Source organism: Pundamilia nyererei, unplaced genomic scaffold, assembly GCF_000239375.1.
Source record: "Pundamilia nyererei isolate P.nyererei 1_Seehausen unplaced genomic scaffold, PunNye1.0 scaffold00066, whole genome shotgun sequence".
NCBI classification, from domain to species: Eukaryota; Metazoa; Chordata; class Actinopteri; order Cichliformes; family Cichlidae; genus Pundamilia; species Pundamilia nyererei.
In genome coordinates this window covers 2,993,001-3,020,577 of record NW_005187467.1, presented here as the reverse complement: position 1 = coordinate 3,020,577, position 27,577 = coordinate 2,993,001, and the positions used below count along the sequence as shown (strand labels likewise).

At 39.3% G+C, this 27,577-nt stretch overlaps 5 protein-coding genes across 10 annotated transcripts in view; 4 read left to right on the top strand and 1 right to left on the bottom strand.

Annotated features, from left to right (window-relative positions):
• The window catches only part of brca2 (BRCA2 DNA repair associated), a 14,987-nt gene extending 11,029 nt beyond the window's left edge, over window positions 1-3,958 (top strand). Inside the window, exons 17-27 of the mRNA XM_005736029.1 lie at window positions 221-391; window positions 709-1,081; window positions 1,167-1,322; window positions 1,401-1,548; window positions 1,630-1,742; window positions 1,823-2,018; window positions 2,129-2,295; window positions 2,396-2,534; window positions 2,631-2,887; window positions 3,107-3,250; window positions 3,369-3,958. Coding sequence (XP_005736086.1) covers window positions 221-391; window positions 709-1,081; window positions 1,167-1,322; window positions 1,401-1,548; window positions 1,630-1,742; window positions 1,823-2,018; window positions 2,129-2,295; window positions 2,396-2,534; window positions 2,631-2,887; window positions 3,107-3,250; window positions 3,369-3,722 — 2,218 coding nt within the window. The 3' untranslated portion in view covers window positions 3,723-3,958. The remainder of the gene's footprint in view (window positions 1-220; window positions 392-708; window positions 1,082-1,166; window positions 1,323-1,400; window positions 1,549-1,629; window positions 1,743-1,822; window positions 2,019-2,128; window positions 2,296-2,395; window positions 2,535-2,630; window positions 2,888-3,106; window positions 3,251-3,368) is intronic.
• An 875-nt stretch (window positions 3,959-4,833) lies between these two features.
• Window positions 4,834-8,868, top strand: n4bp2l2 (NEDD4 binding protein 2-like 2). 2 transcript variants are annotated; one of them, XM_005736028.1, is made up of 6 exons: window positions 4,834-4,964; window positions 6,414-7,465; window positions 7,559-7,683; window positions 8,242-8,330; window positions 8,445-8,521; window positions 8,620-8,868. In XM_005736028.1, exons 1-6 carry the CDS (start codon window positions 4,911-4,913, stop codon window positions 8,792-8,794), a joined length of 1,572 nt encoding a protein of 523 aa, XP_005736085.1. In that variant the 5' UTR covers window positions 4,834-4,910; the 3' UTR covers window positions 8,795-8,868. The 2 variants fall into 2 exon arrangements, with proteins under 2 accessions (XP_005736085.1, XP_013767029.1); XM_013911575.1 differs by having other exon boundaries at window positions 4,945-5,037.
• Window positions 8,869-15,805: 6,937 nt separating this feature from the next.
• trmt9b (tRNA methyltransferase 9B) lies at window positions 15,806-21,920 on the top strand. Its single transcript, XM_005736027.1, has 4 exons — window positions 15,806-16,043; window positions 19,866-20,065; window positions 20,160-20,333; window positions 20,678-21,920. Exons 2-4 carry the CDS (start codon window positions 19,909-19,911, stop codon window positions 21,598-21,600), a joined length of 1,254 nt encoding a protein of 417 aa, XP_005736084.1. The 5' UTR covers window positions 15,806-16,043; window positions 19,866-19,908; the 3' UTR covers window positions 21,601-21,920.
• Window positions 21,921-21,991: 71 nt separating this feature from the next.
• hdac12 (histone deacetylase 12) lies at window positions 21,992-26,096 on the bottom strand. Of its 5 annotated transcripts, none has more exons than XR_001290408.1 (9): window positions 25,884-26,096; window positions 25,639-25,782; window positions 25,213-25,372; window positions 24,926-25,134; window positions 24,691-24,841; window positions 24,376-24,492; window positions 24,150-24,302; window positions 23,978-24,035; window positions 21,992-23,197 (listed from the first exon to the last, which is right to left on the bottom strand). XR_001290408.1 is itself a non-coding variant. In XM_005736021.1 (9 exons), the coding sequence occupies exons 1-8, from the start codon at window positions 25,986-25,988 to the stop codon at window positions 24,012-24,014; spliced, it is 1,053 nt and encodes a 350-aa protein (XP_005736078.1). In that variant the 5' UTR covers window positions 25,989-26,096; the 3' UTR covers window positions 21,992-23,197; window positions 23,978-24,011. The 5 variants fall into 5 exon arrangements, 3 of the variants coding, with proteins under 3 accessions (XP_005736078.1, XP_005736079.1, XP_005736077.1); XR_001290409.1 differs by having other exon boundaries at window positions 24,150-24,281; XM_005736021.1 differs by having other exon boundaries at window positions 24,150-24,292.
• Window positions 25,737-27,577, top strand: part of stard13b (StAR related lipid transfer domain containing 13b) — a 73,622-nt gene continuing 71,781 nt past the window's right edge. Inside the window, exon 1 of the mRNA XM_013911570.1 lies at window positions 25,737-25,798. The gene's annotated coding sequence lies outside the window, so the exon portion shown is untranslated. The remainder of the gene's footprint in view (window positions 25,799-27,577) is intronic.

The following is a 27,577-nucleotide window of genomic DNA, read 5'->3' as shown; positions in this document are numbered from 1 at the left end:
AGTTAGTTTGTTTGTTTGCTTGTTTTAATCAATTTTAAATCATGCTTTTTATTTGTTTTTGTTTCTAATGTCTCTGTAAAGCACTTTGAATCACCTTGTTGTTGAATTGTGCTATACAAATAAATTTGCCTTGCCTTGCCTTAAATGAATTGGAGTAATCAGGTTTAGCAATAAAATATAAGCTTAATATACTAAATATCTCGTCCTTATATGCCCACAGAGCTTTATGTGACACCCCGGGTGTGGATCCTAAATTGATCAGTGAAGCATGGGTGTACAATCACTACAGATGGATTGTGTGGAAGCAGGCCTCTATGGAAAAATCTTTTCCAGAAATAGTGGGCAGCCGGTGTCTCACACCCGAGCAGATTCTCCTCCAACTTAAGTACAGGTATGTGCAACTAAAGCTTGCTCAGATATTTATGCAGTTGTAGGTCACTTTTTAATTTGCATATCTTGTTGACCAATAAGTGTTGTTATGCTTTTCTAACTGCCATTTTGTACGGTATTTTACAGGCAAAATAAATGTTGAAAATATAGACTTTGCAGTGAATTACACTTTTAGCTAATTATGCTGAATACAATGGGATAATGTTAAATGTGGGATACAAATGTTGGCATCTACCTAGCAAAATAGCTGCTAGGTAATTATTGACTCAATTTAATGTATTCATTGCTTTTTTCTAAAACATATTCTGTTTATGTCAGATATGATGTAGAGGTGGACCACAGCCGCAGGCCAGCTCTGAGAAAGATCATGGAAAAGGATGACACGGCAGCCAAAACCCTGGTTCTCTGTGTTTGCGATATCATCTCCAGGGGTCACTCCCCAAAAACACAGAGTCACAATGACACCAAAACCCCTCACAGTGCAGATGCAAAGGTTGAAACTTCAGCTGCACTCATTTGGCTGACAGATGGTTGGTATGCCATTAAAGCTCAGTTGGATGAACCTTTGACTGCAATGGTTCACAAAGGTCGACTGGCTGTCGGGGGCAAGTTGATCATCCATGGGGCTCAGCTGGTCGGATCACAAGATGCTTGCTCCCCTCTGGAGGCGCCTGAATCTCTGATGTTAAAGGTAGTCTAAGACAGAGACCACAACTTTTATCTCTACACAACACAACCAGAAAAGAAGGTGTCTTACTTCCACTTCATGTGTTTAGATCTGTGCCAATAGCTGCAGACCTGCACGATGGGATGCTAAGCTAGGATTTCACAAGGATCCTCGGCCATTCCTCCTTCCAATCTCCTGTTTGTATAGCAATGGAGGTCCAGTAGGATCTGTTGACATTGTTGTACTGAGAAGCTATCCCATGCAGGTGTGCACTGATATATAATCACTGTTAGTCAGATTTGGGTTTTATCCTTTTTAACTCTGTCTAATATGTATTTCTCAGTGGATGGAGAGGAAGCCAGATGGCAGTGTTGTATTCCGTTCTTCACGTGCAGAAGAGAAGGAGGCGAGACGATACAACAGTCACAAACAAAAAGCAATGGAAATCTTATTTGCCAAGATTCAATCTGAATTTGAAAATGAAGAAAAGGGTAAGGATCAGGTTTACAACAAGTTCAACAAGCTGCTACAGTCTGAAATTCGATAAGTTTTTTATAAGCTTTTATCTTTAGGGAGTATCAAACCACAGCGGCGAAGAAAAACAATCAGTCATCAAGAAATTGCAAATCTGCAGGATGGAGAAGAGCTGTATGAAGCAGTGGGAGATGATCCAGCTTACCTTGAGGTAGTAAAACATTTGCTTTACAGATTGTTGGCCTAATTTCAGCTGTGAAGGGTTTTAGTATATTATTTTTCCCCTCTTAGGCTCATTTGAGTGCACACCAGTTGGAGGCCCTTCATACCTACAGACGCTCTCTGATGGAGAAGAAGCAGGCTGAACTGCAGGATCGATATCACCGTGCTCTGGAAGCAGAGGAGAATGAAATGAACTGCCCCAAACGAGAGGTTACACCCGTGTGGAGACTCTGCATTGCCGACTCCATGGAGCAACCCGGCAGGGGTGTGTCTTCATTTGTCTTCTTGTTTGACTCTTTTTTTTTTTTTTTTATAATTACTGTAACTTGCGAACTACGTTGTGCTAACTTTTTTTTGTTTTAATCTTGGTTTCAGTTTACCAGCTGAATCTTTGGCGACCTTCCTCAGATCTACAGTCTTTACTAAAGGAAGGCTGTCGATTCAAAGTCTATAACCTCACCACTTCAGATGGAAAGAAACGTAGCTGTATCGAACCTGTTCAGCTCACTGGGACAAAGAAAACACAATTTCAAGAGCTCCAGGTACTGTAGGAAACAAACTCCCTTTAGCACATGTGAATTTTTTTTTTAACCGTTTATAAATTAAACATGTCATTGAAACTTTTGTAATGTTTCCATTCAGGCATCACATGAATGGTTGACAACATACTTCCAACCAAGAGTTTGCACAAATTTTTTGAATCTTCAAAATCCAGATTTTGAGGCACTGTGTGGAGAAATTGATCTAGCAGGATATGTCATCAATGTTGTAGATGGAAAGGGTAGGTGTTTTTTTTTTTTTGTTTTGTTTTATCACTTGCTTTTCTTACAACTGCTCGCATCAAGTTCGCTGAAAAGTCTTCTTCTTTTGAACACAGGTTCGTCTCCTGCATTTTATTTGGCTGATGAGAAACTAAATTTTGTGAAAGTTCGCTGTTTCAGCAGCTTGTCTCAGACTGGCCTAGAAGACGTGTTAAAACCACGCGTCATATTGGCTCTGAGCAACCTCCAGCTCAGAGGTCAGTCAATGCATCCCACGCCTGTTGTGTATGCTGGAGATCTGACAAGTTTTTCTACAAATCCTAAAGAGGTTCATCTACAGGAATCTTTCAGCCAGCTTAAAACTCTGGTCCAGGTAAGATGCTAAAATCAAAACCTTAAAAGCTGCTGATATTCTTCAGAAACTGCTCTCTCTCACAGCAAAAGTGCTAATCTCCTCAGTACTAAAAATTGTTTTGTAGAAAATGTAATAAAGTAGTGTACTAACATTTTTTTTTCCTTGTTTATCTTCATCTCAGACTTATTTGAGTGCAATAAAATGTTAACATTTTGATCACTTTTGTTTTCTTTTCAGTGTCAGGAGAACTTCTTTGTAACTGCTGAAGAGAAGCTTTCAGAATTAGTCAGATCAAATGGCCTTAGCTACAGCTCCTCTCCAGCTCTCCAAAGACAAACACCAGCTTCTCTAACAGACAGAAGACAAGACATAAAGTCAAGTGTGAGTTTAACTTCATGCTGTGGTATCTGGTGTTTTTCAGTATATCTGTTATAACATAATGTCATCTAGTAATATATCAGTTCTAAGCCCATCATCTTGATTGTGTCTTTTTATACAGGTGATTTCTCAGAAGCCAGGCAGAAACCTTGGATCCGTCACACCTGTCGGCAGGAAGTCTCCTACACCAACATCTTCAGCAGAAAAAGATCCCAAAAGCCTGAAAAGAAGGAGAGCACTGGACTATCTGTCTCGTATCCCGTCTCCGCCACCTCTTTCCCATCTGGGCTCAGTGGCTTCTCCATGTGTAAATAAGACATTCAACCCACCTCGGAGGTCTGTGACACCAAGCACTTTAAAAACTGTACAGACACCATCTCACAAACCCGCTGACTCACTAGGGGAGGATGAATGGGTGAATGATGAGGAACTGGCTTTGATTGATACCCAGGCACTGCGTGTTAATTTAATCTAGATACATACCACTGTGTGATGACAAACACGCTACAGCTTTTCAATTGACTGAATGTAGATGTTAAGGTTCCGTGTGTATATAACACATTTTTTAGGGTTTTTTTGTAGACTTGTTGGCCTCATAAAATGGGGAAAGTAAATATTGAAATCATGTCACTTCACAATGTTTTACAATTTTATACTTGTTTCTGTGAGGTTCCTGCATTCAGTGTTAAATAAATTCAGAATTTTATTCTAGCAGTTTTGGTCTGTGGGTCTGTTTTTGCATTTAAAGACGAACACCTTCAGGGTTGAGAAACTGATGGATTCTTGTAGTAATGTATTGTTGTTTGGGGGGGGGGTACATCCTTACTGCCTTCTTAGGAATTAAGAAGGGAAGTAGCAGCTACTTGCTGTTAATGAACTGTACTTGATTAATTGATCGTCAACAAGTTTGAGCATCTATATAAAAGTACAGCTCGGGTTTGCCAAATTGCATCTGAAATAATCACATAATATAGTTTGGTTGCATTCATTTATACAAGCAAACTTCAATGAACTGAAACAATGTAAAGAAGATATGAGAGGCTGATAAAGTCATACAGAAAAATGATTCCTCTAGACTACAAATGAGCAAATTCCTTTAGTCATTTTACTAAAGGTGGGAACAACTAATTAAGGGTTATTAATCAAGGTAAGATTTGTCAGTTATGTCAAACTGACAAATATTGAGTTATTTTTGGAAGCTTTAAAAAAGGTTCATAGGTACAAGAATACAGTATAACTTAAAGAAATTCACCATATAAAAAAAGTTTGTAATAACCACTTTGAGTGATCTTGATTCAAAGCGTTAAGTATTTCACCACTTTGCTACACCACTAGTGATTAGTTTGTGGAGATGTCACAAGTATATCAATTTGATTTAGCTGTTTTCGCTTAGCTGTAATGCTGACTTGGACTTTTTTTTTTTTTTAATTCTGGTCTCTTTTTTTAAAATTTATTTAGGTATTTTCAATATAAAGATGTCAGGAAGCATTTTATAATGCAGTCCAGGGCAGTGAATAGCAACGGCTAACATACGCTATAGAAACGCAGGCATTATAAAATACAGCGGGACTCGGTGAAGTAGTTACTGCTCTTTGTACCCATTTTTGTCACTACCCGTTGCCTTTCAGTCCCGCTGGTGTCGCTCACGCAACGAGTGGCCAGGATGCCTGCCATTAATAAGAGAATAGAAGAAGAAAGTCACTTCCGTAAACACAAGGCAAGTGCGATTTTGAATCTGCACACCGGTTATTGTGGGTTTCCCCTGAATTTATGCATCCCCAGTATGAACGGTAGGCAACCGTGAATATCGTCAGTTACTCTATTATTTTACGTTTACGTAGTGAACAATTTTGTTTATTTATTTATTTATTTTTCTTGTTTTCTGTGCAACTCGTGTTGTGGCACGTTAGCCAAAGGTTAATGGTTGGCAGAAGACATGGTTTCGATTTTAGCTGATTAATCTACGGTGTGTTTAATCATGTGCACTTGTATTTACATATAAACCCAGCCCAAAAAGCAAGCCAAATGTTTTTGGTGGATGTATATATTTTGTGACATGGGTTATTGACAAAAAGTCTTATACCGTTGGAAAGTCTGTTTATTTCCCTTTAAATTTGTAAGGAAAATGAAAAACTCGCCAAATCTTTTCTGCCAATGTCAAGGGTCTTATTCTGCTATTGACTCATAGTTTGAGCTTCTGGCACCCCATGTGTTGACAATCACGTACCTGATTATCAGCACCTGTGAGCATGGACTCGAATGAGATTTCTCCTATCGCAGTTGGATCATAGAGACAGACTGTGGATAAGATACAGGGAACTTTATGCTGATTGGATAGGGTAACAGCTTTTGGTGGGAACAGTGTGATGATATGGAGTGTCATCTCCCTCACTGTAAAAACAAGGCTTGTCATCATTGGAGGCAATCTTAGTGCAGAAAGATCCCCACAGTCTGGAACTAACCTTTATTCTCCACGATCACAACACTCATCCTGACAGAGCGGGGTTTATCAAAGTCCCATTGAATATTTTTGGGATCAGCTTAGGCTTTGTGGGCGTTTGTGCCAGAACGACCAACACAACCACATTGGCTGACTTGTGACAAATGCTGGTTGACAAATGGGATGGCATCCCACAGCAGTGTGTGACCAAGCTGTTGACCAGCATGAAAAGGAGATGGCAGGCTCCTGTTTGTTTAATTAATAAATTATTAAATTGGCAAAATGCTTTCTTTCTTCAGACTTTAATCATCACACTCCAGTAAATAACACCAAACAAGAGACAGAAGCATAATAAGATGTGTGGCTGGCATCAGCAGAGAAGATTTTTCATGGGTGCAACCTACATATTCAACTCTTCTGCTCGACCCAGAAATGCATTTTCCTTACAAATGCGGCACCATTTCAGGTCAAATAAACAAGCTTTCCACAAGCATAACTCTTTTTTTTTTTTTTTTTTGCCAAAAAGCGTTGTTACAAAGAAATAATCAACCAAACATTTTTCTTACTTTTTCTGCTATGTTTATAAATTGGCATAGCAGCACTGAAAAATCTATAAGATAAAATAAATAAAGCAAAATAATAAGAATAGGAATAACATGCAGTATTATTATGTAGTATTTTTGTGGTGTTTCAATGTTGTAAGTATTCTAATCTGTTTTCATCCAGATGTCTCAGCCTGAATTATGTTGTACAACCTCTGATGCCATAGAAACATCTTGTGTGAGTGAGGATAAAGAAGCTTGTAAAGATGACTCTGCTGACACAAACAGTAAGTGTGTGGGCACTGACGGTGGCGCTCCAGACAGCAGTGTCAGGGACCGCGTGTTAAGGGAGGTAGGATTCACCAGCTCTGCCTTCATCGGTCCAGCATTTCCTCCACAAACAACTGCAGCCGAGTCTGTCATTGAAGACTCGCTGAGTGAGTTTTACAAAGAGCTTGAGAAGATCAATACCCCTGATGGTGCTAATGGTAACCCAGGGAAACAAGATGCAGCTTTTGATCAGCCACTTGTACCTACTAAATTACCCACCAGCAACAAAACTCAGGATGTTCCTGAGGAGAAAATTGCTAACATGAGGGACTTTGAAGAAACAGATGGCTCCCAAAAACGCAATGGAAGAAAACAGCCAGCATGGCCTCACTGGTATCAAAATGAGCCATACAATCCCAGGAGGCAGAGGCCAGGCCCGGAGCTGAGCTCTCCCCAGTGGCGTCATCCACAACCACTGGACAGGCCACCACACCTGAGATTTCAGAGCCCACCATTCCCTCACCAACCACCACCGTATGCATTCCCAAATCTACAAAACCCACCACCACATGTGAACCCTACCTTTCAACATCCAAGCATGGCAAACCGCTTTCAAGAGGAGCTGCGGTTTCCACCTTTTTATAGATTCCCACCTCCAAATGTTTCCAGACACCACTCTCAGGGATTTTATGGAGGTCCTCAACATCAGTTTGACAGGGATGTGCATGGCTCCAGCTATGATGGACACTCAGCTAATGAAAATGTCAGGTGGCCTAGAGATAGAAGTGAAGAGCTCTCTCAGTTAAATGAAGATTATGACAGGCTCCAGAGATGTGATTCAGAAAATGAACCTTGGGAGCGACAGCACTACTATCAGCCGCGTGACGACACACATGCATGCCATTCAGCCCTGGTGCTGATCTTGATGCGGGGATTGCCAGGATCTGGGAAATCCACACGTGCCAGGTAAATCTGTGTGTAATCTTAATTTAATTTCGATCTATTTATTCTTATCTTATAGCTTAAAAACAGCAGTTTGACACCGATTGTTTCCCACAGGGAGCTGCTCTCCACTGGCCCCAGTGGGATCATTTTGAGCACAGATGATTACTTTGCACACAAAGATGGCTACCACTATGATCCTAGTCTTCTTGGAGCAGCACATGAGTGGAATCAGAGAAGAGGTATTGACTCATTACAATTTCAGTCATTTAATACGAGTAAAGCAACCACAGTGCCTCTGTACTGTAGTGGTTTACATATTCATCTGACAAAAAGCAAGATCCCCCGGTCTATAGAGTATTTTAAATGAATCAGCCACAACATTAACACACTCAAAAAAGAGCCTAAGGCATTTACACGGTCTCCTAAACATCTTGGTAACCAAAAGGATTCATTAATGGTGCCTGATATCACAGGAGACCCCTGGAAGTCCCTAATTGGTTAGTGTTGTTTTTGTGTGGGTTGGCCTACACATTTTTCATACAGGTGGTTTTAATGTTGTGCTAATGTGCGAGTGTGTTTATTTGAAGAGATGTTTCAGCTATCCAGCATTTAAAACAGAAATGTTAAATAGGTGACTTTTTCACTGATAATGTGTGAGCAACATGGGGGCGAAAAGTGATTGTCGAAAAAAAAAAAATCAAATTAAATGGAACATAAAACAAATTAAACATTTTGGTTTAAAAACAGTTTTAATTTTCTTGCCAGAACTTGTCAGAATCTTTTCTTAATCTTCTCAGCTAGAGGTGCTCTTCATGATGGCCGGTCTCCCATTATTATTGATAATACAAACATTCAAGCCTGGGAAATGAAGCCATATGTCAAAATGGTAAGTGGCCATACTAAATATTTATTATTATTGTTGTTGTTGTTGTTTTTATTATTAGTTAATATTTCATACCACTTTCACTAATCCTTCGAATTCCTCCAACTCCTGCATCAGGCTTTGGAGAGCGGATACAAAGTTGACTTTTGTGAACCGGACACCAAGTGGAAATATGATCCTTACGAGCTGGAGAAGTATGATTTCTGACTCATGATATTAAAATGCTGTTAGACATAGTTTAGACTTCACATTCTAACATTATCCTCTTTTTTTCTTTTTCTTTTACCTCCAGGAGGAACAAACACGGTGTTCCTCAGGAGAAGATCGCGCAGATGATGGACCGTTTTTCTATTCCCATATCCATAGACATTGTCATGAATTCAGAAGAACCGTTTCATGTGAACCAGAGACGTCAACCAGAGCAGCCACAAATGATGAGGAAAAAGCCAAATTTACATAATTTCTAAGACAATTTAACAGCTTCGTAATTTACCTTGTATGACCATTTTTAGAGTAAATATTGTGATTTTTATAATTTGTACCTGTTTTTAATATATTACTTTGTATACTGTAATTTTTTTCTAAGAAAAGAGAAAAAATATTTTTCTGAGGAAATTAAAATTGCAATTTAGTATGTAATAACAGATTTTTACAGTATGCGTATTCTTCACATTACAGAACAACAGTGAAAACCAGGAGTTTGCCCTGTTTTAAATTTATTTTTTTACTCATTTACAAGTTGTTCCAATTTTTGGTGAGCTTGATCAGTGATTTATCATCTTGGTTGTTGTTCTGTTTCTTTCTTTCTTTCTTTTTTTTTTAGCTAGAAATTGTTTCTTCCTGCGACATACACCAATAGGCAGATTTTCAGTGCCAAAATAGCCAAATATAAACATTGATATGAATTTTCTTTTTTAGTTTGTTACACTGGTGTTGTTCTTACATAATTAAAACATTGTTGGTCCAGGATCAGTGTTGCAACTGACCAGTCCTGTTGTCTAGGTATTTAGTTAGCATTAGCCAAGAAGCTAGCTAATGCTATTAAAAACTGTCACAAGTAAACCAATATGAGTAGCTAAATTTGGCTAACAGCAAAAATAACTTGATAATATATTGTTATATAGCATACATTAATAAAGGAAACACTTGAAGTGCTTTCTATTTGTTCCAGAAGAGAGTTTTACATAAGCAAATGTTGATGCAGGAACAACACCAACATGGGAATATCACACACATTGTGTGTCTGTGTGTATAAAGAAATTTAGTAGATTCAAGTATACCCTCTGATTTTATTAGTTTGCAGAACCACCTTTAGCAGCAGTAACTGAAGTCGCAGAATTTCAGCCAAGCTTTAACCGTGAGACAGTTGACCTCACAGCTCACTCTAGAATACTTTGGTATACAGAGGAGTTTTTTGTAAACTCAATGACTGCAAGACGCCGAGGTCCTGTGGCTTCCAAATGAACTAACTCACCCCTCTGCCACTGTGCCTGACAGCCGGTATGAGGTGTTTGCTGACATGCTGTGTTGGATGTTCATCAGTAGCGGCTCTATAATTTCTGCATTTTTGTCATACTTTATGTCTCCAAACGTCATTGCCCCAGAAGTCCTGTGGTTTTTCAGATGCAACTTTGCAAATCTAAGCTGTGTTGCCATATTTTTAGAGAGATGAATGTTTTTTCAAATAATATCAAATAAGCCATACGTGTTCAGTCTTTTTATATTATACTACCATGAACTTTAATATTTAACCTGCTAACTGGGGCCCGAAGAGGCTGAGATTGAGCTTTTTTGGAGACTGCAGACTGCCAAACTGCTTTTATTGAGGTGGTCACACTTACTGATTGGTCAGTTAATTAAGTGCATTGAAGCAGCAGCACCTGGCTGCTAAATGCCCTCTTATTTCCTATCAAAGCAGTAAATATGTACTGTCTTTGTGAAAATATGTGTAAATATGTCTTTGTGAAAACTATTTACTGCTTTTTTTAGGGTAAATATTTTATGGCAGCTAGTAGAACAGTTTCCTAGCAGAAGAGCTTAAGCCTTAACAAAACAGACTGATTCTGATGTCTTTGAGTTAAAGTGTTGGTGCATAATGTTTGAAACCAATTGAAATTTTCTAATTTGAACAGGATGGTTCCTGTTTTTCTTCTGTTCATAGTCGTTATTAGGAAATCCTTTCCTAAGCTGTGCTGAGTCCAAGTGATCTAAAAAAGTGTGCCTGAAGCTAAAATGAGTGTCCAAAAAGTCAGAGTTAAACAAATCAACCTGATAAAAATCTAGTGTTTCTTGTATAAAACAGATTCTTTGTGTTTCTTTGTTTGGGTGGATGAAAGGATGAAAAAGAACCTCATCTTGGCTCCTGGTAAACTTTTAAAAACATGTTGTTTTTTTTAAACAAAGGCCTGTAAATTGTAATCAGCATAAACAAAAATTAACCCTGTCAGTGTGCAAATGGACAATATTGTTTCTGTCTGCTGGCAGACTCAAAATTGGTGATCCTGCATTTTGTGTGCTCATTTGTGAAAGCGAAGCAGTAATAGGTGTGCCTCCAGTTAAAAACTGTTGCGTCTTTGTAAACACAATATGCCTCACGGACAGTTTGCCAAAGAAGAATAACCCATCTACAGCTGCTGCAGCCAATTACTGTAGGGAAACATTGAGTAGAGACCCTATTACTGTAGAAACTCTGATATAGCGCTAAACACCAAGTGTGGAGAGGTCTTTGTCTGATAGCATTCAGTGTTCATTACTGTGTGTCTCACAGGAAATCACATTTCACCCCACTGTTCCTGCTGGTGCTCATTAATGCGGCACAGAGGTGATGTTTTGTTTACTCTTTTCCCCCAATCGTTGTTGTGTGGGGAACCAGAAAGTTTTTTCTACACCACAGACTATATAGTTAAATGTGTGTCTGCAGTGTTATACTGGTTGAAAATTTTGTTTTTAAGAAAATTAGGTCGTGTTTTTGGAACTGGGACTAACATGGGACAAGTTGGTATTTGTCTTTGGGATCTTCATGTGACAGATCTGAGTTAACTTTCCTGTTTCTCTGCTTCACATTTTGCTGCACTGTTGTATGCTTAAGAACAGCATACTGATAATTGGATGCACATAAACTGAGATTTAATCCAAATGCAGTATGTGTTGGTTTGAGTTAGAGAAAGGGATCAGTGAAGGGTGAAGAAAATACCAGCGAATGAGAGTGGGCAAAGGATTATTGTCCAGAATGAAATGCCACTGTGAGGTCACACTTTTTTACCAAATATTAACTTAATAATAGGAATCCACGTGACTGGTTTCACTGGTCATAGTTTTAATTCTCTTGAAGGCAGTGTTTCCAACTGATGCTCTTCCAGTCTTAAAAATATGTGTTTAGGGTTAGTTATTTGTTTTTTAGACTGCAGTATTCAGCATACTGCAGGTTGATGTGATATGTAAGATATGCAATAATCTCTCTGTTTCAGTGTTTGTGGAAGTTTTAAGACTGAATCTAAGTCTTGCACAAGCTTGATTTTTGATTTTTGTAAATGATTGCCTTATTTGTTTAAAGGGTTATTCTGCACGGAACTACAAAAAAAAGTCAAGGCTAAACTGTGAAAATAAATGGTAGGAAGGAAACCCATAAATTAGATTTAACTGGTAAATAAAAACGTATTGAATTTTAAAATGCAGAGCTGGCCTCAAGTATGTTCAGTATTTAAAAAGGCTAAGACGTCCTGTGAGTCTCCCTAAGATATAATCTGACCTTGAGTCAAGAGAATCAATGAGGAGGCCCTTTAAAGGGGATTTCTAATGGATTTGCTTTCTGTCTTTTGATGTGAGTGCAGCCCTGTCTGCAGTGAAGAGTTAGGCTAAATGGTCAAAAACTGCTATTAGATTTTCTTGCAAAATGGGTGCCCGGGGCAGAAGAACAAGATGAAAAGGCTTTAATGAGTAACTCAAGTCAATAACAAAGAAAAGAAACCGTTTTAAATTTAATCTAGACTTCACTTTTTAAAGAGAAATTACACCCTCCAAAAACATTTTCTATAAAATTAAAGGCCCTTTGGTTCCACCCTTGTTAGAATAATAATGCAAACAAGCTTGAATTAGTTATTAAAAGTCTTATCAGACCAGGAAACAGTAGACAACTGTATGTTGTCACAATTCGGCTCAAAATGAAGGCCTCACATAGAAGATGTTCGTTATTTTAATTAAAGTAATAAAACCAAAGATAGTATGCTTGATTGTCAGCTAATTAATATGTACGCAACGTCTCGGTGAACTGTAAATGAATGAGTGACTGTATGCATGCAAAAATAAAAAGGAAAACCTGAGATGCTCTGTCTGTCAGTAAGCCAGCATGGGGGAGAGCAGCAGAGAAGAGCCCCTGAGAGGTTTCGACAGCCCTGCTTTATAGTGCAACCCTAACTAGGTCAGCTTCACCCACCTGTTACCTAGAAGAGAGGCAAAGACACAGCCAAGAAGGAAAAAAGCTGGTCTTGTGGCCGTCACTGTAACAGAATAAGACCTTTGAACTTTTAAATCACAAACATCAGTGCTGAGCAGCACAGCTGTCGACTCCCTTATCTTTAATGTAAAAGCTTTGACCTTTGTAATCCTGGAGCTGTTTAACAAGTAGGACCTCGATGAAGCTCGTGTCTGAATGCTGATATGGAGAGGGTTATAGGAAACAGTCCATTTCCAAAGAAAAACACGATTATTCTGATGTCATAAAATCTTGTTTTGAAGGAGGATTGTTTCAGCAGCTGTCTAAAGAGGACCACATTTACACAGAGATTGCAGAGGCAGGGATCTACATGGCGTTTTTATGATTTCTATTGACATTTCTATTTCATGGTCCATTATAATGGGGCGGAAAAAAGCACTGAAGACTTTGCAGTGCATTGTTCGTTCTGTAGGGGCAGCCTTTCAGTCACTGACCTTCTACAGGCACACTTAGAAATGATCGTTCTATAAATAGCAGGGATAAGAAGTTATTATGACTGTATTGGTGGCTGGATTTAGCAACTCCAACAAACCCTTATCCAATGGAGTTACAGACCACTGCTGATATATCTCATGCAACAGTACTGGCCAGCAGTATTTAAAAACTACCTCAGAATGTACAGAAGATCACTGTAACACAATTTGCTACTCAATTACAGGAAGTCAGGAAACAGGAAAACTCATAATTTGAGCAGGAGTTACCACACCCACACTTCCTCCTGTTACCACAAAGTCACAGTCTTTAGTTAACAACAACCAGTTAATAAATACAGCAGCAAATGTTTTGGTGATACAGTCTGTAGGGAGCAGGCTTGGACTGAAAGGTGCCGGCTTAAATCAATGAAAGGCAAATACTATGAGATAATGTCTGTCCCTGGGAAATATTTTCTGCTGCAGAAAAATAGAAATCTGCGTGCTGAGGACTCATAAGTGTCCTTGATATATAACCATTATGAAGGATGCCGTCTGTCTCCTAACTGAATTCATGATTTAACAGAGTGTTTGAAGAGACTAAAAGTAATTACTGTTGTTTAACAGCTGCTAAACCTCTGCTGAGGGGACATCTGCGTTTCTACTTATTTTCATTAGCCGCCAGTTTAAATGTGTTTGTACTGTGTACTTCTCGGGTGCGGAGGTGCGCGTCATTTTAATGTGAGAAAGCCTGCAGCAGAATGGAGCAAAAGTGTGCTTTGAATGATGATGATGTAGGCAGCTGTGATGAGTGCTCTGTGCTCCCTAAATGGCAGTGATGAACCATAAATACGTTTCTGCTCTTAAGCATCTCAGGAACAAAAATGGCAGATGAATTCACAGCTGACATGGGAAGCAGAGGACAAGGAAAAGTGGATGTGACAGGCTAATGTGCACTAATTATTACCAGAGTAGAAAACACATTAAGTGGCTTAATGGTGTGGAACTAAAAGCTGTTTAATTTTTTTTATTTAGTTTTTAATATATGCAGTTCTTGTGTTATTATAACCTTAGTACCATATCATTGCAAGTGGAAGATCAGGATGAACAGGATCCTGTAGCTCACCCTTTGTACTTGGTGCTAATGAGAGTAAGTGCTATTTACAAAGCAATAAAAAATGGGGCGATCATATCTCATTGAGGAGCCTGTAATAGTAATTAATTAGCAATTAATACCAACATGTAGGTGAAACTGTAAAAAACATCTTATGGATTACTGTCAGTTTCTACTTTAATTGAATGAATTTGGGGGGGTTTTGTCAGTTTTTATTGCAGCCTTGGGATGAAGTCAGGGACTTTGTAAAAGTTAAAAGCCATTAAGGGAAATGGGAAACGGGTGAAGCATAAAATGAAGGACCTCATGTTCTACCTGTCACGTTGTTTATTGTGGTTGTCACGTGAGGCTCATAGCCAATGACAGCCATGCTCTGCAACCGCACAGGGTGTCATCTTTTTACACGCTGAAAACCCATCAGTTGTGTCAAGTTATATACAAGAAGAGCGGATGCTGCATGGCGTGATTTTCAAAATAAAGGCGCAAGGGTGTGTCTTTTGTTATAGAAATCAGTAGTGGGCTGAATAGTGAAAATACATGAACATCCAATGACTGGACAAGGAGTAGGATCTTTTATATACATATCATTACACAAGTACAATTTTGATGGTTTTAGTTCTGCCTAAAATTATTTCTAAAAGTTGGTATTAGTCTATCAAAGTCAAATGAAGGAGCATTGCATCATCTATAATACAGAGGTACAAAACCAAGCTTAATTTCCATCAAACAGCTGGGAGATAGGAATGTTTGAGCAGATGAATTATTGTTCCCATAATTAATTATTCAAGAGTTGGTGTAGCCATGTGGCATTGTTTCTGTTGTATAGATACTGACTAATTGGTTTGGGCATCTGACACGAGGGTGTCACGAGAGTGGGTGTACTGGACAAAGGATGCTGAAAATGAAGCTGCCAGGCAGAAGGAAAAGAGGAAGACGTCAGGGCAGATTCATGTATAGTGAAGGAGGACCAGCAGAGCGTTTGTGCGACAGACGAAAATACTAGTGATAGGGTGAGATGGAAGCAGGTGATCTGTTGGTTAAACTGCAACATTATCAGTTTAACTATCTTTCAGTAGTCCAGGTATCTTTTTTCCTTTTAAACCCCTGTACCTAATTTCTAACTGTTTTACAGAATTGAATGTGTAGGTTTTGCTAGTTTTACTGGATTATTGTTGGTCCTAATTGTATTTTTAAATCATTTCTACTCCATATATTTGTTTTAATTCGTTTTAGTTGTGTATTGTTGGGGGGGGGGGGGGTAATTTACATTTCGTTTATGAGGTTAACATATGGGATTTCTCATTTTCACCAAATCATTGTTACTTTTTTCTTTGATTTTCGGTCATTGCAGTTTCTTAGTTTGTTGTCCTATTTTGGGTTGCTTTAATTTTGAAACACGTGACCGGAAGTTTTGCCCTATCTTTTCATTGGCTTGACAGGTGTGGAGCTCCCAGTCCTGGATTTGATGCCGTCCTTCGGCCAGTAGACTTCTGGCGGTCACACGCCGCACGTTTTTATCTTGCTTTTTTTTAAACCGCCAGCACAATGTGGTTGTTGATGAGCTCGGGACCACCTTAAAGAGCACCTTCCTCTGATCCACATTACAGGTGGATCATATAGATCTATCGCATGTGCGGAGAGGGAAGTTTACCTCCACCGACCCGAGGCTAGAGGCGGATAATACAACGGCAGTTTATACGGTAAGTGATTTCGGCAGGGAGGCTGTGCAGTTATTGACACGGATTACGAGAAAGCTGTTTATGAATTGCAAATAAGTTGGTTACATTTTTGTTATTAATGCAATTCAGTATTTAAACTTTAGGCTGGTATACATCAGTTGCACATATATCAAAAGAAACTTTGATTTGGACTAAAAGTTGCAGCTCCCCGATACAGAACAAGCCCGGTACCCCACCCATTATTAAATATAATATAATAATATAATATCTAGTAATATAGTTCAATACGGGGCTCATTTAAATCTTGGGCGATTAATTGAATTGCAGGTTACTGTCCAGAGATTTCATCTGTCTGCCTTTGAATATATTAACTTGTTATTTACTGCTCATTTTACTAATGAGGAGGTCTGGTAGAATAAACCTCAAGATCTCTGCCCACATGTTCACGCTGGCATGCTTCACGGTTAAACCTGCTCTCCTTGGGCTCCCCGTGCTCAGCCGTCGCAGCCCTGTCTGTTCATACAGTCCTAACACCACTACATCACATAAAAGCACAGTGGAGGTCTGAGCTTGTTAACACGGCCTAGGAACGCATATTTAAAGTCACATATTCGCAGAATAGTGTACTCAGTGGCAAATGTTGTACGCAGTGGATCATGTATGATGAAAATATCTAAGTTAATATCTAAGTTATTGATTACTTACAGAATCTGTGTACAGAAAATGACTAAAATAATGGCTGATTTTTACCTTTATCCCCTGAATGCCCTGCACCTAGGACAGATCTGTGCACCAGACGTTGTCATCTGATTTAATTTTAGTTCCCATTGTCATTCAGAGGTAAAGCTCAGAGCCTGCCCAGCTGCTGGTTACATAATGTCAGCTGAGGACTGCCACAGTTTAGTGAGCAGAGGGGGAAACTCGAGTGGAATTGAGCACAGACAACACAGAATGAGGCCAGATTACAGCGTTACATAAGGGATGTTTTACTTCCACTTGGCTGAGATGGTGCAGATGATGGTGGTCCAGAAATAGGTCTGAGCAAAGGATGCGGCGTACACTATATTTACAAACGGTGGAGTGAAGACAAGCTTGTTAATGCACAGAGAAGGCTCTGATTGTCAGGTCATAAAAAGAGATATTTGTGTTTCATGTAGTGCAAGTCGGGCTTTGTTACTAATATCCTGTGGTAAATGTTTCCAGTAATTTTCATTGTGTGCGCACTGAATGGGCAATAGTCTGTATTACATTCAAGGACATACCTAATGCCTTTTGAAAGAAATGGAGCCCAAATGTCTGGTGGCTTTCCTCCCTTCTAACCTTAACAAATCATCCTATGGCACTGCATGGTTCAGTAGGTTGCAATGGTCTGAACTACATCTATTAATGTTGATTTCTTTGCTGACAGTCTGTACATGCTTCTGTTTACTGTCCAACCTGAAGTGATAGAAGGTTAAGTGGGTTGAAATTTTGTATTGTACAATGCAGTTACAGATAAACCTCAAAAGTAAACCCATATTTGCTGTGCACATTGATTTTACGACATATGTTAGCAGTGAATTTCTGCTGGGATACATAGCACCACCAGCTCTCATCTATCGCAGCCGATTGAAAACAACTCTTATCTCCCATCTCCGTGTCACACAGAGCGGAAAGTCTTTGTCACATTGCTCAGTACAGGGGGAAAATGAGAAGAGTCTTATGGCACACACTGTCAGTGATTTCAAAGCAGATAATTTGCAAGCAAAAAAGGCAGTGTTCAGCACTGATTTAACAATCACTTGTTGGTTAATAGTAGTGTGGGTACAAAAGATGTTGAATGCAGATAAAAACAGAGACATCTTCTTTTCTGCTGGCCTCGTCAGGAATCAGCCATTTATTTGTTTTTGCCTTTGAAAGTGTATTTCCACTGTTGATCCAAGACTTAATGAGTCAATTTAGGAATTTAAATGGGAAGCTGTATTTGTGGAGAATAGTAGAGTTAGTGTTCTGCGTTGAGGTCAGCTGTATGTTAACAGTATAAGTATGCAACAAATCATGGGCTAAATTTATCCAGGATAAGATTTTTAAGGACAGGGGGGTTTGAAAGCTTATAATTATTACAGTTTAATTAATTTATTCAGCATTACAAACATGCAGTTTGTACACATGTACTTCTAAAACTTCCTTGAAGTCAACATGTGATCGAAACTGTTTTGTGTGGGTTTGCTTTGCATGAAATTAATTAAACCACGACACAATAATCAGAAAGATCAAATAAGAACTCTGAATAGCCAGATATTCTTGTCCATTTCTTTTTGTGGCATATTTTTCTCCCCTTCTGTACCTTAATGGAGTGCACAATCCTTCACAGCTATTACAGCACTATGTAACACAGTGGATCATGAATGTTAAAGATGATGAAAACAAAAGGTGAAACAAAAAGATCCAAAAGAGTTGAATTCATGCCAGAGTCATTGTTTTGGATTTCATTAGTTTTTTATGGGTGTGCCTAGTAAAGTGGCCAGTGGGGTTAGTGCTTGAGGGAGCCACAGCAGCAGCACTGCAGGAGCTGTGGGCTGCATCCTAATAAACTGGGATGACTGCAGTGGGAGCTGTGAATAACACAAACGTCACAATTATGCAACCCCTGAAATTTTCTGTCGAGTTTGAAACTCTACAGCGTGTCCCTGAAGTTTACATAATGTCGGCATTACATACAAATATGCTTGAAAAGAAAACTATAGAAATGTGGGCAACAATGTCCTGTTGTTGTCAAGGTGGTTGCTGTGAGCTGTAGATTTGGGGTTTGCTGTACTGTGTTTATAGATAAAAACTCAAAGTGTCTCAAAGTCAGAGTCATTATCCAAACATTAGATGGCCTGAACTTATATAAATATTGTCCAAGATACTACAACGTAGTAAAAGAATAAGCTAGATTGATGCACAATTGTGGGTACGTTCCTTTCCATGCACAATATTGTACTCAGGGCATCATCTTAAGCGATAACTTTAAAAATAGTCTCTTTTAATCAATTAACTTTTATGAGCAAAGTGTAGTAAACCAACAAACAATCAGTATTTGGCCTGGCTAAGCTATAACATATTGATATTCAGTACTGCTGTGCTTTATTTCCATGGAAATTTTAAAGTCTTTCTCAGGATTAATGAAGGTCACATTAGGTAAACGTACATCTTACAACAAAAGCTAAAGTCCAGACCTTCCACTGCATGTGACAGTGAAAGAAATGCTGCGATATATATAAACCCCAACAGCAGCATAATGCTTACTTACAGAGTGTGACGGAATCGATGAAAATCACTCACTCAAACATGATTCATGTTTGTTTTGCATCCTGTTACTGACACAAAAGTGATTTATGTGTTGACCTTTTGCTTCCCCGTTACTGTAAAACCGATTTCTCACAGCTGCTGTGGACATGGACCTGCTAAGAGCTTGGTGAGATGAGGTGTGCCTATTTGCGGTGACTTGGTTAGTTAATTTATATCCTGTAGTCTGTGTTTTTCCGCAGTTACATACTCAAAGTGACAAATTATACCTGACTTGTATTCATAGAGCAGAACCTCACTGTGCACTGCTGGATGGATGTGAGAGAGTGCACTGATTCAGCTGGTACTTGAAGTACAAAGCAGAGGGTCTGATATTAAATTACCACCTGACAGATGTTTGTGTGTCCGCTGATTATGGTTTTGAGCTGACCTTGTGGGACTTTAACAAGCATGCAGAGAGGGTCTCCACTGTGCCATTTCTATTTAACAAGTCCACACTATCACAATATTTTTTTTTTCATGGTGAAATTCACAGTTTAATGGAAATAACCAAAAAGACTCTTCTCCCTGCAGTCATGATGCTCTGAGGCCACTGCATGAGGCCGCCTGGGCGAACATGATGGAGGAGGCTGCCAGCCAGCTTGAAAGAGATCATGTACACAATGTCTACGACAAGATTGCTCCATATTTCAACGACAGCCGCTATAAAGCCTGGCCGAAGGTACGGCAGTTCCTCCTGGAACTGCAGCCTGGGAGCATCGTTGCTGACATTGGTGGGTCTCCAGCACTAATGTGATCCTGAAAGTCCAATTACAGCTGGCTTACATTTCTTGTGTTATGTTGTAGCTGACTGTCTTGTCTTTCCAGGTTGTGGTAATGGTAAGTATCTCCACATCAACAAGGACGTGTTCAAGCTGGGGTGTGACGTTTGTCGCCCCCTGGTGGATTTTGCCTGGAGCCAAGGACATGAGGTCCAGATGTGTGATGGGCTGCATTTGCCTTACAGAGACAGCTGCTTTGATGCTGTGCTTTCTATTGCAGGTAATGGTCAGAACTATAAGCAGTTATTATAGATGAGATAAGAGTTGTTTTTTTTTTAATATTTCACTTAGTAACAAATCACTCCCTTCATATGCATGAGCTCAAACGCCGACATCTACCTCAAATTAAGTTAACTCATATAATGATAAACATCATATTACCACAAACTTGCGTTGCCAAGCCAACAGTGTGAAAAATAATTATTGTGTCCTACCAAAAAAAAGAGTGTAATTAGGTCCAAACCAAACAGCTGCACTATTCATTTATCTTCCATTATACACACAGTGTACATGATACCTCATAAATTCATGCTTAAAGCTGACAAATTCATATTTTTGTCACAGTCATTCATCATCTGTCCACCAAAGAGCGTCGTATTCGAGCAATAAAGGAGATGGCTCGCACTCTGCGAGTGGGCGGACGCATTATGATCTACGTGTGGGCCATGGAGCAGAAACGTCGTAAATTTGAGAAACAGGACATCTTTGTTCCTTGGAACCCCAATCCTCAATTCCTTCCCGGCCTCAACAAACCGAGGAGGAGAACCACAGCACAGAGCGTGAGCGAAGCCATAGACAACACTGAAAAGCACAGGAAGGTTAGAAGCACATCCTCTGTGGCAGACGAAGAAGATCTTGGTCGCACTACACCACAGCAGAGGACACACAAACTGTGGTTCTTCTCCAGGTCTCTTGATTCTGTGTTCGACTTCGGAAGCTTGGGGATCTCCCGTTCATCCTCCAGAGACATGAGCACTTTATCTTCACCCACAGGTGAAAATGAGGGGAACAAGTTCAACCTGAGCGGGAGAGGACGAGGGCTTATCAAGCAAGTCTCAAGTTTCTTTTCTCCGCCATCTGTGGTCGGATCAGAAGAGGATGTCTTTGTCACAGAGCAGCACAAGGGACCGAATAATTCTGGAGGCAATGGCACCACTAACAACAGCAGCGCAGTGTCTTTAGTCCAGGAGTGTGGCTCTCTGGCTCTACCAGATCTAGTCTCCTTGCAGGGGGAGGACCTAAAGCAGTCTGGAGATGAAAGAGATGGAGGGCTGCTGGGAGAAGAGCTGCAGGAAAGCACACAGAGTCCTCAGGGGAGTGAAGGGCAGGTGGAAGGCTCCTGCCTCAGGTACTACCACGTCTTCAGGGAGGGCGAGCTGGCAGAGCTGATAGCGAATCATGTCGAAGAACTTCATGTTAAACACACCTACTTTGATCACGCCAATTGGTGTGTGGTGGCAGAGAAAGTTCAGGTATGGAAAATATGACCGGAACTTGTCATATTTGAGTTCACTTTGCATCGCCTCTGCCTCAAGTTTTAGCACTGAATTCCACATGTGAGAATAATGACATTCTTTTCATTTAAATGTGCAAATGTAGCCATTGTTGAAGGTCTATGTAACACTAACATTCTCCAGTGCTGTAATTCTCTCATGAACTATTTAAAAATGAGATTTTTATCCATGTATTTATTTTATCCTGGAACCAGCTATATGTCAGAGCTTTTGGAAAGCAGCAAATAGATATTTTATGGAAGTGTTCAACCGTGGCCGTTACTGTATGTTGTACCAGATTATTTTTAACTATTTATTCTTTTTCAATAAATCTACAGTGTGTCTTTTAGAGTCGGTGTTTTGTTATTTAACCCTAGTGGGCTGCATCACAGCTATTGATTTGTATTTTAAAAGAACATTTCTTCTCTTTGTGCTTTAAATATGAGCAGAAGAGAAATGTACAAAGCTACAGCATACTCTTCCCTCTGCTTTTATCTTTTAATATATTGATTTCAGTAGAGAATTCTTTCTTTCTTTGTGTCTGCAAAATCGCATGCTGCTTATCTCTCATTAAAAGGAGCCAAATTTGCAGCTAGTATCAGCTGCGGACTTCTTGGTAACGCTTCCTGTGAAACTGCTCGTGCGTACTTTTTCATTGCACTCTCATACAAGTTTAAAATTGTGCAGAATCTCTTCCGAAACATTAGTGCCATTTTCTTGTTGTTTTACTCTACAAGTGTTCCAGACGACATGTCGCCAGTGGGCGTGTCTGTGTGTGTGCGCGCCCTTGATGTAGATATTTGCAATAGTGGCATTGTGTCTTGTAACAATTTGGTATGTCTCAGCAAATCAGAAAACTGCCTCATGTACTGTGAATAAACATTGCACTCTATCACAAGTATATTGCTGCTTGATGTCAGTGAATGACATAATAGGTGAGACTTGGAAAACTGTTTATATCCATTGTGGTGCATTTCTTTAGCTGTATAGTTTTTGTGGACCAACTAGGTTTGTCTTAAAAGTGGCAAATGTCTTGTGTGAGCTGATGTAAATACTTTGTTTTGTTTTTTATTAAATTTGTTTTTGTTCACGGGTGTTGTCTTGCTTCTACTCCCATTAACAACAAAGATTTGTTCATGTACAGTTTATTTCTAGAGTATTTAATTGTCACACAGATACAATTTGGTAAATGGTAAGCTAAAAGTCTTTATAGCCAACTTGCACATACTATACTAGAATCATCACCAGCCTACAAATGAAAGCCTTAATATTTGATTTGTGAGGATTTTTAAATAATTCTTTAACATGTAGTCACGTGAAGATTTCCATTGGACTCTGCAGTCTATGCAATAACTTAATTATTTTACTGTAGGACTGTATTGGTCTCTCACATTGTAGTGAAATCCTCTTCTTTTTAATATTGCTTCAGTTCATTAATGTTTATTGGCATTCATTTATGCACAGCTCTTAAAAGCCACACCACACTAGCATTTAAATCTGGTCTGGGTCACTACAACACCTTGACTCTTTTCTTTTTCAAACATTTTATTGTAGGTCGAGGTTGATTCAATGACCGCAAGGTGCCCAAATCCTGTGGATACAAAACAAACCCGAATCATTATCCCTCCACCACCGTGCTTGTGAGCTGATATGTGGTCTTTGCATTGACATGTAGTGTTTTGTACCCAAAATGGCGCTATCCATTATGGACAAGCATCTCTGCTTTAGTCTCATCAGAAACATTGTTGCAGAAGTTTATTTAAATGCAGTTTTTTTTCTAATTGCATTGGAATGTTAACATTTCCGATACTACCTGAGGCTTGTAAAGTTTTTAGCTCTTAGTTTTTTATGCCCCCCCCCCAAAAAAAAGTAAATCCTCCCTAAGAGTTGTATTGTCTGACCTTTGAGTGAATTTTGTGGAATTTCCACTCCTGGTAAGAATGTGGCATTAACAGGGAGCTGAAAGCTCCATTCCAGAAAACTACCAGAAACTCTGCTTTTGTGTTTTTGACCAATTAATCAAGAGCATTTGATAAGCAGCACCTCTTGATTCCTATATAAACAGTTTTTCCACAGGACTGTACTGAGTTCCATGAAAACCTTTTTCAGATGAATGTAAAAATATGTTGTTATGGTGGCTGTGATGTCCCTATAACAATATAATTGTAGTTACAAGACCATCATTGCAACGAACCAAAAATGAGTGAAATAAGTTCTAATATGTGACCGCATAAGATGTATCACTCCTACAGTTAATCTCAACTGTGTAAATTAAATAAATATGCCAAAGTAACTGAAGTACTGGTCAGTTTCTAATACATTTTTGAAACTTTCCAAATGACCATGTCATTGACTCTCAAATATCAGCTACCCACTGAGGATCCTCTTGATTAGGGAGCCAAGTTTTACATACCACACTCCCTCCAAACCTGAAACATGAATAGCAAGATAGCAAGGTTATAATGAGAACTCTGTTTTTAAACTAATTGTTTCTGTACATAAAATTGGACAAACAAGTCTTCTATCTGCTGTGTTTCATTTACCTGAGTTGCTGCTCTGTGGACGATAGAGTGTCTGAGTGCCAGTTTATCAATGTCTCTAGAGTATCCTCCACCAATAACAGCAGCGATAGGGACACCTCTTTTCACCACAGTCTTCAGCACAAACAAATCTCTCTGATAGAGCCCTAAGGGACACTTGAAGTCATTCAAAAAGTCTGTAAGTGATTTGAAGGTAAAAAACACCTGGGTGTAAAACAGAATGGCTCACCTTGGTCTGTCAGGCGAAGCCTTCCGAGTTCATCTTCCCAGTGAGGATCAACTCCTGCGTCATACAAAACCAGGTCTGGGCGAAAGGTTTCCAGCAGCCAGGGAAGGTGGGCTTCAACTGTTGGGTACACCATCAGACATATTAGTGAGTTTTTAGAAGCATCGTCAATGAAAATCATCTCAACGTACAGAAAAAAAAACAGTCGTTTCAAAATCAGCAAAGACAAAAACAACAATTCTCACAAATTGAAAACAGTAGTGCTAGAATTGCGATTCAGTGATTAGATATTTATTAATATGGAGAGTATCTACATACCTGTGGAGAGGTAATCCTTGTCCTCCAGCCCACCCTCCACACTGATATCAAGATCGCTCTGTTGTTTACGAAGTGGGAAGTTTTTCCCACAGTGCACTGAGAATGTAAACACAGAAGGCTCCTCTTTAAAGATGAAAGCGGTGCCATCACCCTGTAGGATGTTTGACACATGAAAAAGGTTTAGCTTCTCAACAAAGACAAATCCTAATCCACAACAGAGACTAGTGTACTCCACCTGATGAACATCTAGATCCACAATGAGAACTTTGCGTTTAGTAGAAGGAGAATTAGGAGAATTGTTCATCGTGTATTTGGCTGCGACTGCAAGATCATTGAGGAGACAAAACCCTGAACCATAGCTGGGAAAAGCATGATGAGTTCCCCCTGCTGTGCTGCAAGCCAGACCCCTCTGCAGAGCGACTTCAGCAGCTAAAACAGTCCCACCTGGCAATGAGAGAGAACGTTAACAGCAAACATAATGCAATCTTTCCGGGTCACGTGTACGTCATGAATTTCTCTCACCCGTTTCATATCGACAGCGCCTCACTATGCCTTCACTCCAGGGAAAGCCTGTCCTCCTTTGCTCTTGCTCACTTATTTTCCCATTTATGAAGTTGTCCAGGTAGTCCTCGGTGTGCACACAGCTCAGTAAATCCTTAGAGGCAATTTCAGGGACCCACACCTACTGTAAGAAAGGAAAAGGCACATCAACAGGAAAATGTGCTTTCCAATAAATACTACTTTTAATAGCAGCAGTGATATTCACTATTAGTTGATCTTGTTATGTTTAGAAACTGGATGCCTGTAAATCATAAAAAGTCCAACTGTTTTGTCAGAAAAGAACAATGCTTGTAGTGACACACAAGCAGGAAAAACGTATTATCTGTCATTTATTATCAAATAATCAATTATAATCACAGGCAGATATCATAAAAGTGTCTCACTCACCTGTTTCTCTGTAATGACCTGATCTCTGAGCAAACACTGTAAAACCCGGGGAAACTTGCCCATTGGAAACCTGTGATTGGGTGGGAGGTCACACACATACTTGCTGTGATGAACTACTGGAAGCGCGCTAGATTCGTGTCTCACCTGCGAGATGAAAAAGGTTAGTTTTATAATGCACCCACTGCGGCGTTCGGGGGAAAAATACTTCAGTTCACTTTGTTTAAATTATCATACAAACTTCTTACTAGTTCAGCATGGAAGCACCTGCAGGAGGTGAGAGCTTCACCAGTCATCAACCACGCGACTTTGGAGCGAGGTCCTTTAGAGAACAGCCGCTTAATGCAGGTCATTATTAAGACAGGAAGCAATGAATGATAGTCGCTTACTTAAGACGGGAGAATGCTACATTATACACAGTTACGATGTTATGAAACGAGACAGGAAGTCCATAAAGTGTCCCGTGTACTGTGTAACGGGATGCTTGGCTGTTACAGCGCCTCCTCAGTCTACTGCTGCCATCTTCTGTTATGGAGTGCAAATAACTTTCTGTGCTGCTGTCACGATTTCTTTCTACTGCTCTGTTTTCTACTATAGTACAACTTGATGGTGAGTATTTTTTTAATCAGTTGTATCCTATCCACAGATTTACACGCATATACTATTTCAGTATTATGCAAAAATTTTGAACCACCTCTTAATGTTTTATCATTTGCTAGGAGAATGTGTGCAGGAGAATGACTTGTCTGAACTCTCGGTAATATAAGTAGTCTTCACAAGTAAAGTAGCGCTCCAGGTTTATTGAAGGACATTTTAAATCTTTTTTTTTTCTTTTTTAGTTGGCTGGTTTTTGTTTTATTCTCTATCAACATGACCCCACACTGCTTTAATAATGTTGAGGAGAAGCTATTCCATCACTGATAGTGATCCGTTATGTGTTTTTCTATCCAGCTGTGCTTTCACTGCGTTAGGATTGTGCTTAGAATGATTGTCATGCTGAAGTGTACTTCTGATGACTGTAAACACGCATTGTTTTACCTCTCTCATTTGGCTTCATCACTCAATAAGAGCTGCCGTCACTGATTTTCAGTCCAGTCCATTTGTTGGGTAATTTAGCATACCTCAGCCATTTCCCCCTGTTTCCCTTCCTTAATAATGCCTTCTTGATAGCCATCCTTCCACTCAGACCATTCATGATGAAGCTTCAGCAAACAGTAAATGGATCGACTGAAGGGCCAGATGCGTCTCTCAATATCGCTCATGTCCTGTATCAAGTCTTATTTTTTCATATTTCTTAAAGACATGAATTGCAGATACTGTTCATCTGGTGGGGATAGTTTTTTTAGGCCTGCTACTTTTTTTCTGCTCTCCACTTGTCCAGTTTCTTCATTTTTAAGGACACACTAAACAGGATGTTTAGTGTTTAGTGTGTGTGTATTTAATTCCTGTCAGACTGTTTTATCTTTGGTATTTTTCATAGATTCAAGTAAAGAAATGGAAACGATTGGTGTTTATGTGACAGGCTGCGCATAACAAAAAATACTTAATTTAAAATTGGTTCTCTAAAATTGTCTGCTATGTGAGGAAAAACAAACACTGGTTTATCCCTTAAGCTAGGCACCTCTTTTATGCTTGAATAATTCTCAAATCAGTGTGATCAACAAACAAACAAACAAAAAGCAAAGTGAAAAAAGCAACAATTTGAAAGACCTTCAGAAAGCCTTAGGAACTATTGCTTAAAACCAATTAAAAGGCAAACAAGAAAGCCAGACTCCTTGGAAACAAAATATTAAGAATGGGGGGTGGAACAAGATTTTTGTAATGTCGTGTGCCTATGTATATGGGTTATTAATGTAACATGCATGCTTCTGTTTGAAATAATTAAATTAAGTACTTGTAAATTCAGTAGTCTATTAAAAAAAAAAAAAAGAAATATATATAT

What these genes read in the sequence shown, in the direction of transcription:
- hdac12 (XM_005736020.1), bottom strand. Translation starts at nt 25,988, where the DNA reads ATGACCTGCATTAAGCGGCTGTTCTCTAAAGGACCTCGCTCCAAAGTC. An exon ending in GGTGCTTCCATGCTGAACTA is followed by an intron (nt 25,783 to 25,883) that starts GTAAGAAGTTTG and finishes TTCATCTCGCAG; the next exon opens with GTGAGACACGAATCTAGCGC. An exon ending in GCTTCGCCTGACAGACCAAG is followed by an intron (nt 24,293 to 24,375) that starts GTGAGCCATTCT and finishes AGTGTCCCTTAG; the next exon opens with GGCTCTATCAGAGAGATTTG.
- n4bp2l2 (XM_005736028.1), top strand. Translation starts at nt 4,911, where the DNA reads ATGCCTGCCATTAATAAGAGAATAGAAGAAGAAAGTCACTTCCGTAAA. An exon ending in TGAGTGGAATCAGAGAAGAG is followed by an intron (nt 7,684 to 8,241) that starts GTATTGACTCAT and finishes TAATCTTCTCAG; the next exon opens with CTAGAGGTGCTCTTCATGAT. An exon ending in TGAAGCCATATGTCAAAATG is followed by an intron (nt 8,331 to 8,444) that starts GTAAGTGGCCAT and finishes CTCCTGCATCAG; the next exon opens with GCTTTGGAGAGCGGATACAA.
- trmt9b (XM_005736027.1), top strand. Translation starts at nt 19,909, where the DNA reads ATGATGGAGGAGGCTGCCAGCCAGCTTGAAAGAGATCATGTACACAAT. An exon ending in GAGCATCGTTGCTGACATTG is followed by an intron (nt 20,066 to 20,159) that starts GTGGGTCTCCAG and finishes TTGTCTTTCCAG; the next exon opens with GTTGTGGTAATGGTAAGTAT. An exon ending in TGCTGTGCTTTCTATTGCAG is followed by an intron (nt 20,334 to 20,677) that starts GTAATGGTCAGA and finishes TTTTTGTCACAG; the next exon opens with TCATTCATCATCTGTCCACC.